At 33.2% G+C, this 7932-nt stretch overlaps 1 protein-coding gene across 1 annotated transcript; it reads right to left on the bottom strand.

Annotated features, from left to right (window-relative positions):
- Positions 1-2226: 2226 nt before the first annotated feature.
- LOC148623996 (uncharacterized) lies at positions 2227-3394 on the bottom strand. The gene is made up of 2 exons (XM_088567534.1): positions 3316-3394; positions 2227-2931 (listed from the first exon to the last, which is right to left on the bottom strand). The coding sequence occupies exons 1-2, from the start codon at positions 3392-3394 to the stop codon at positions 2444-2446; spliced, it is 567 nt and encodes a 188-aa protein (XP_088423660.1). The 3' UTR covers positions 2227-2443.
- Positions 3395-7932: the final 4538 nt, after the last annotated feature.

Here is a 7932-nt window from a genome sequence, read left to right as displayed (position 1 = left end):
ATCAAAGGTTGTGTCACTAAAGGGCCATTAGACCCATGTTATGTTACTTCAAATCATCACTTTAATAGCTCTACGGTCCTCACCAAGAAATTTTAAGAGAGGGGGTGTAACTTGTTGAAGATTTTCATAAATTTTCTAACATTGTTTTCTATCGAAGTCAATTTAACACTTAAACATAAACTGGATTGTTGAAAACTAATGTCATCAAAACATGAGCCAAGATATGCAATGTTATATTTTAGGAAATCGAACTACATTCATTGAGTAGTTATCAACATTTAACCACCAAGAGAATTATTTGCGATCTTCAACCTTAATTGACCTAAAAAAATATTTCAGTTGCATGTCCGTATATGCAGTTAACTTCTAGAAGGAATGGAATACATCCATTAGATCTTGCAATCTTCTTTTTCGTAACGTGTTGCAGACTTGTAATATTATGTTCATTCCTGTTGCTTCTTTTACCAATATATGTTCTTCGTTGTTCTTTTTTTATTTTTTTTTGTCCACTCTTGATTTTATTTGTTTATTTATACATGTATTTCAATACATTTTTTTAGCATATAGAAAAAATACTGTATATCATTTACTTTGATTTTAGTGACCTGTGGTTTAAATGTTTTGTAATTTCTTTGTTTAACTTCGCCATTGAGCTCTAAGCTTAGAACGCTATATAACTGTATAACCATGATAATCCACTGGGAATGCCTACACCAAGGACCATAATTGTAGTGTTTCAGTGATGTAGTCTGGTCGGTACACAGTGCATTTTCTATCTAATACTTTTTGTTTGGCAATTCCGTCTTTATCATTAGTGAAATGCATGATTTGACGAATAGTGAATCTCAAAACACTTCATATCTATAAGACTAGTTACATATCTTACTGTTTATCCCTGTATTCGTTATTCGAGGACTAAATATAGACTAACGCTTTCGCTGTACCTGTGTATATTGAAGTTTTGGGGCCAGCTGCAGCCTGCCGTTAGGTTCGAGGGTTTCTTCGATGTTCATTGAAGACCAATGGGTGGACTTAGGCTGATATTGTTCATCCCGGTGGGGTTGTTGTCTCTTTGACTTATTCAATATACCTATTCTCGTTATAAGTTATAGACAAAACACACATGAACATACACATTGAAAAAAAAATAACCTGAATAATAAATGAGAAATGCAGACTCAACTAAAAAAGTGGTGCTTTTTGGTTTGTTTTTTTTTTTAGTTGTTTGTTTCTTTTGTTTTGTTTTGATTTTTGTTTGTTTTTGTTTTTGTTTCACTGGTTTTGTTGTGAATATATACACTATGATACCGAAATTTGTAATTTTACATGTATTCTAGATTTTCATTTTTTTCTGCTGATGAGGGGACCAACATACCGGAAATTGCTATATAATTGAGTGGAGTTTTTGCAGGTCTAAAATTAAGCCATTTCAATTGATAAAAATGTTTCATGTTTTTGGCACACACAATTAATTACATTACTGAAGTAATGATTGCTACAAGTAATTGAAAGCCATCTTTATCTTTTTTTTTAATGGAATAGATAAATCACCTACTTTGAGGTGCTTATTTTTTTTTATTGAAATACGTTTTTATTTCTATTCCTTTTCAGTTTTCACGAACTTGTTTACTTTGCAACAAACCAACTTCAAAATAGTCAAAAATAACTTCAACAATTACAAAATTCTGAATTTATATTTATTTCATGATTTACAATATGGTACATCTTACACACATAAATGATAGAATAAATACACATGTTTTCTTTTTTACAGTATTATCATCACTCAAATATGCTGAAATATTATTGCAATAATTCATATTCAGTTTTGATATCGTTTATCTTTTACTCCTATACATTTTGCACTGTAAAGTTGTTGTATAGCAAAAAGAAAAGGAACACAAACACATTCCAAGTGTAAAATTAAGGAGTTAAAATATATCAAATAAAATGCTAGGATTGAATAAACAGTCACTGTGTGTCTTTTCGAAACAATATGGAAAAGATTGGGAGAAAAATTAAAAGCACACACAACTTACAATAACAGAAGACTATTTTTTTTAATAATGTGAGAAAACGTTGCTTAATTTTGTCGCTTATATAGAAAACGAGTACATCTAAATTCCTTTCAAGAAAATAACACATGGCACGCAATGTCAAATTTTCGGTTGTTTTTTCGAACGCAATTTAAAATTTTCGATACAGTTTTTTCGAACGCCACTAAGTTTTTGGCCAATCGGGAAACATAATTGCAATCAGGTGATTTGCGTTTCCATAGAAGAGCGCCCTTCAGATATTTTATTCGCTTATTTTTCGTCAGTTTTAAAATTTAAGATGATGTTACCCAGCATCTATGGGAAAAATTTTTTTAGATCTCCTTTGCATTATAAGGAGGTGAATTACAGAATATATTTAGACTACATAACATTTGGTATGAAAAAAGTTAATAAATAGGGTTGGAGGATCCAGGATATGCCGATTGTCCTGAGTAATAAGAACTTCCTCCACCAATTCCACTAGATTGATAATATGATGCTGACGATCCTACTCCGCCATAGATTCCTCCTCCCATGCTACCACCGTAATATCCGCCTCCCATGTTTCCACCATAGATTCCTCCTCCCATATTTCCACCGTAATATCCACCTCCGATGCTTCCTCCGTAAATACCTCCACTGCTGTATCCACCACCTACACCACCGAATCCGCCTCCGATTCCACTATACCCTCCACTGATACCACCATATCCACCACCTACGCCACCATATCCGCCTCCAATACCACCATACCCACCACCTACACCACCGTATCCGCCTCCAATACCACCATACCCTCCACTGATACCACCGTATCCCCCACTAAAACCACCATATCCACCTCCAATTCCACCAAAACCACCGCCGTATTTCATATCATATCCACCTCCATAGCCTTTCAACGGAAACACAAACAAATGAGAACATTGTTATGAAATATTTTTAACATGTGTTGCTTTTGTCAAACTTTGTCTTAATTCATCGTCGACGTAAGTCTGGGTAGCCCTTTCTTTGTTCTAATCAAATATGTATTTTAAGAATAGGTCGTGATGCTATGAGCAATTTAGAAAATATATGTGATGACAGATTACAATAAAAAAAAAAGCAACGCATCAGTAAAACCATTTGATTCTACATGTCAAAATTTCATAAGTTTATAATATTTCAGACGACAAATGAGTTCGACGTGTTCAACATTTATTCTGAGCTATAACGTTAGTCTTAAAACTTAATCTATGAATTTAATCTTTCAGTATCAAAATTCGAATTTAGCTATTACCGTGTCTTCTTCCATATCCACCAGCTGATACAACTGCGGCAAGGGCAACTACTACTGAAATTACTATGAAAGCTCTCATTTTGCTGCAAGAAAATAAATCTATATTTTAGTGGAGCACAAAAACATTCAACAATCTTTCATTTATGCTGTATAACCATATTTATTATCAAGTATGCACAAAAATATCGGGATAACATGTTTTATGAAAAAAAAATGTTTTGAGGGAAAAAAAACGCAATAGAATATTCACCAAGTAATAATTTTAAGAACACTTACGCTGTGACTGTCAGTTCTAGTAAATTCTACATGGTCAGTTGATCTTATATACCTCGTTGGTTATGTAAAACATTAATAAAATGTGCAAACTAGACGACTGATTCCAACACATATTACATTGCAATACATCACGAGGAAGAATTCATATAATTTTATGTCATATTATTCTCAAACATTTATTTGCGGCACTTTGACATGTAGCATTAACATCTATAAATCTCTTAACTTTTAGAGTAGTTTTTACAAGTATCGAATATTATAAGAATGCTTAAGGAAACCTCAAAGCTCTCTTACACGACAAACTGAGCGAACAAACTGCTTACGAATTTAAAAAAAAATAGAAAAGTCACCTGTCAATCACCGAGCTAAAAACGTATATACAACATGTAAAGAACGTTTTTTAACGACCGAAAAACGAACAGTATCTAGAGCAAAAATGGAACGCTTCGATAACGATCTAAATGCATTGAAAACGGGTAGTTAACGAGTGGAACGAACGCACAGCAAATAAAAGACATAACGAATCTTGTCACATTGTATTTGGGAAATAAAATGCATAAGTAACAACATGTTAATCTGAAAAAAAAATGAAGCATTATAAAAGAAGGTTAAAATAGCTGCAGAATATGTAATGCATGTCGAGCGAAATCTTTAAAAATGAGTGATTTTCTTTTATATAGGATTGTCTAACTAGCTATCGTTCAATGTTGATATTTTACAGTTATAAGAGCTTGCTCACATATTGCTTGCTTGAAAGTGCATCAATGTATACATTTTAGCTCACCTTGCCGAAGGCCAAGTAAGCTATTGCGATCACTTGGCGTTCGTCGTCGTTAACAATTTTTCCAAACTCTTCTCTTCTGAGAAAAATTTGTTCAGCCATGTTGGAGTTATTGTCCTTTTCGACGTTTTTTGCTCTTTGTAATGTTTTTCTTCTCCGCTGACATTACTTGACCAATTAGAACCAAACTTGGTCTGAATGTTCCTATGGGGTATCCCGCATAGAAATGATGTGGGGATTTTTGATCCGCCGAAAAACATGGCCGCTGTTCATAAAAAAATAAAACAAAGGGGTCAGACAGAAGTTTTTCACATATATCTCTTAAACCGTTATGTTTAGCCAAATCCTGACATGGTAAAAGTGTTCAGTATGGTGAGATCTATCTGAAGTCAATATTTCGTGTAAATCTGTTCAGCCATGTTGGAGTTTAATCCATATTTTAAATGTTACTTCTTTCAAAAAGTTTTTCCTCTGAAACTATCAGATCAATTAGAACCAAACTTAGTATGAATATTCCTTAAGATGTCATGCATAGATCAGGTATGAGGATTTTGATCCATCAAAGTTGTTGTTACTAAAAATAGGACAAAGGGGCAGTCAGGTTTTCTTATACATCTCCGAAACCGTTAGTTTTAGCCTAATTCTAACAATTGCCAAAATTCTCCTTATCTTATTATAAATTAAGCCTACAAAAGTCTGCATTAGATCAAAGTTGTTGGACGACTCCTTGTTAGAATTAGTGCCCCTGAAAGGCAAAAATGATGTTTTAGCGCTAGAATTCAAACAAATAGTCTTCTGGAACAGGGTTACGTTGCTACAAAATTGAAGTCATCACTACAGAAGTTTTATGGTCGTCATTATGGATCGTTACGGTGTATCCATCTGCGCCATGAAAACTGATTTGTTCAACGTGTCATAATTTTCCTTTCCTCTTTCGTCTACCCCGGACTTTTTATGAGCAACTTGGTGAGTGTTTCCAGAAAAGCAGAGGACGCTTACTCTACCGGTGCACCTAATCCATACTCCCAGTATTTAGTGGAGTCCGAGTTGCTCATTTGCTTTTGTTACTTTGTATGTATGATTTTAATTACTTTATGTTCGTTGTTGTTTTTTGTTTGTTTTCCATGTCTGGTCTTTGTCCCTGGAGTACATTCTTTTGATTACCGTTATAACCTTGGTTCCCCTTGATTACTCTAAGCAGTTTTTAGCCAATATCTTGAAAACTGTAATAGATAGAAGAAACTTTTAATTGATGAAATGACCCTTATGAAAAGTCCAACTAAGTCTTCTGAGTCAAAATTGTTGGACATGTCCTTGTTAGATTTATTGAAAGGCAAACATTTAACTAGGTGAGCGTCAAGTAGTCCCTCCATGCATTGAATGGAATAGTATACTGCTCTCTTTGTTTCACGAGATCTGCTATATCTCAATTCCTTAACAATATTAGTATTTTATGCATTGCTCACCTTTTATACATTTGTAAAATATCAAATGAAATTGTAAATAGAATAAAACTTGCCATTATTACTAACCGAGAATATATTTTATTTTAATATTTTGAATAAGATAAGTATAAAACTTCAATCTTAATTTTAATAAGGTTCGTTATAAGAAGTTAGCGTCGGATTAGATAGACTTTTCCCGCTCTCGGTCTGACCAGAGCCCTATATATCGTCGGATTGAATAGACTATTCCCACTCTCAGTCTCACCATAGCCCCAAGTATCGTCGAATTGAATAGACTATTCCCTCTCTCAGTCTCACCATAGCCCCAAGTATCGTCGGATTGAATAGACTATTTCCGCTCTCAGTCTCACCATATCCCTAAGTATCGTCGAGTTGAATAGACAATTCCCGCTCTCAGTCTCACGAAAGCCCTAGGTATCGTCGGATTAAATGCGGCTTGGAAACTAAGGGCTCAAATTATTTGAAGCTTATTTCATATTTTCACTATATTTAGATATAACTCATTCATATAATACTACACATTGTTTGCTCTCTGTCACATATGTATATTGTGTTATTTGCTACACATTGTTTTGTTGATGCAATAAAGTATTCATTCATTCATTCATTCATTCAATAAACTCGATTGGATCGACAATATAAACTTGAACAACAACAATATGCTAAGGGAGCTAAAACCGTGTGTCCCCATTTCGCCTTAGCTGTAAAAGATAAAAAGTACTAAGGCGAAATGGGAATTTTATATTTTTTTATTAAGACAAAATAATAATAAAATCAACTTAATTAGTTTTTTTTCTCTTTAAGCTATAAATTTAAAATATTTGCATTCTTTTCAAGTTATGATTTCTCTTGATAAAACTTCATTTTAAAAAGATACTATTAAAATATATATAATTTTAGTTTCCATGTATTAGTACACATACAATTCAGGGACTAATAGAGAAAAAAACAAAAAATTAGTTCAAAAATTAAATGTGATATTTTAAAAATAAATTAATGAGTTTATATGCATAGGATTGGATTAATCTATTATCTACAAGTTATTATCAAAGTACTTATTACAAACATGGAATATTCATATTCTTTATTGATCTGCAAATTCAATATCAATAAATTGACATAAGAGATAAATAATTGTTGATTAAATGAAAGAGGCTAAACATCATTTAAATGAAAGTTAACTTGCTTATGCTTGATGAATTGTTGCAATTTTGTTCTTCCCTTCTGTGGTATTCTATCGGAGTAGCAACCATTGGTCTCCGCCACAGGATGCTAAATTACCCGACCCTACCTACCTCTTCCTATTTCCAGTGGCAAACAAAATTTGTCGACCCCATTATCCTTGTATCCCATCCCATTTTTTAAATTTTATTATCATTTCATGTTCGTCGCCTGAATACTGCTGAAATATTGCTGCTCGGGCAATCAATCAATCAATCAATCTTAAAACTCCTTTGACAATTCTAACCATTGAGTTACATGTATGCTATAGTGTCACGACCAGATTTTTCGCCATCTCGAGTCCTTCTGTTATGTCGTAAATTGTGTGGTCGGAGCAGAGAGGTCGAGGGCATGGCATGGTTCCTCGAGATGTCGACTGCCTCCCCGTCCGACACGTTAATATGAACTTTATCTTTTCGAGTGTAGTGACATTTTGTTGTTGGGGAATACAAGTTCATGGTAAAGTCTGGTGGAGTGATGGTTTTTATCTTGCTATATCTGGCATGCATGTAGTTTGATTTTGTGTCCGTGGCCCATCGGACTCAGCATGCTTTCGAGGCTGGCCTGGTAAATAAAGATAGTAAGTTTTACTCCTTATTGTCCTAATTGTACACAGTGATCAAAAAATATTTTTCTTATTATTTAATTTTAATACTATTTATACTTTTATTCATTTGATTGATATACTTTTTCGTTTATTTATTTTGATAAATAAGAATTTAATTATTTACATAGTTGCTTTAAATAAAATTTCAAGTAAAAACTTGATTTCTAAAATTCTAATTATAAAAGTTAGAAATAAAATATCAAATTTAAATTGTTCACGTACCTGGTAAATAAAGATAAGTTTTACTCTTTATTGTCCTAAACGTA

This window comes from Perna viridis, chromosome 2, assembly GCF_037379345.1.
Source record: "Perna viridis isolate PV_CMFRI_1.1 ecotype Kerala chromosome 2, ASM3737934v1, whole genome shotgun sequence".
Taxonomy (NCBI): domain Eukaryota; kingdom Metazoa; phylum Mollusca; class Bivalvia; order Mytilida; family Mytilidae; genus Perna; species Perna viridis.
This window is presented reverse-complemented; position numbering and strand designations above follow the sequence as displayed.

Excerpts from the sequence above, each read along its gene's own strand:
- LOC148623996 (XM_088567534.1), bottom strand. The coding sequence starts at position 3,394 with ATGAGAGCTTTCATAGTAATTTCAGTAGTAGTTGCCCTTGCCGCAGTT. Across the intron at positions 2,932-3,315 it reads TGGATATGGAAGAAGACACG|GCTATGGAGGTGGATATGAT; the intron begins GTAATAGCTAAA and ends TTCCGTTGAAAG.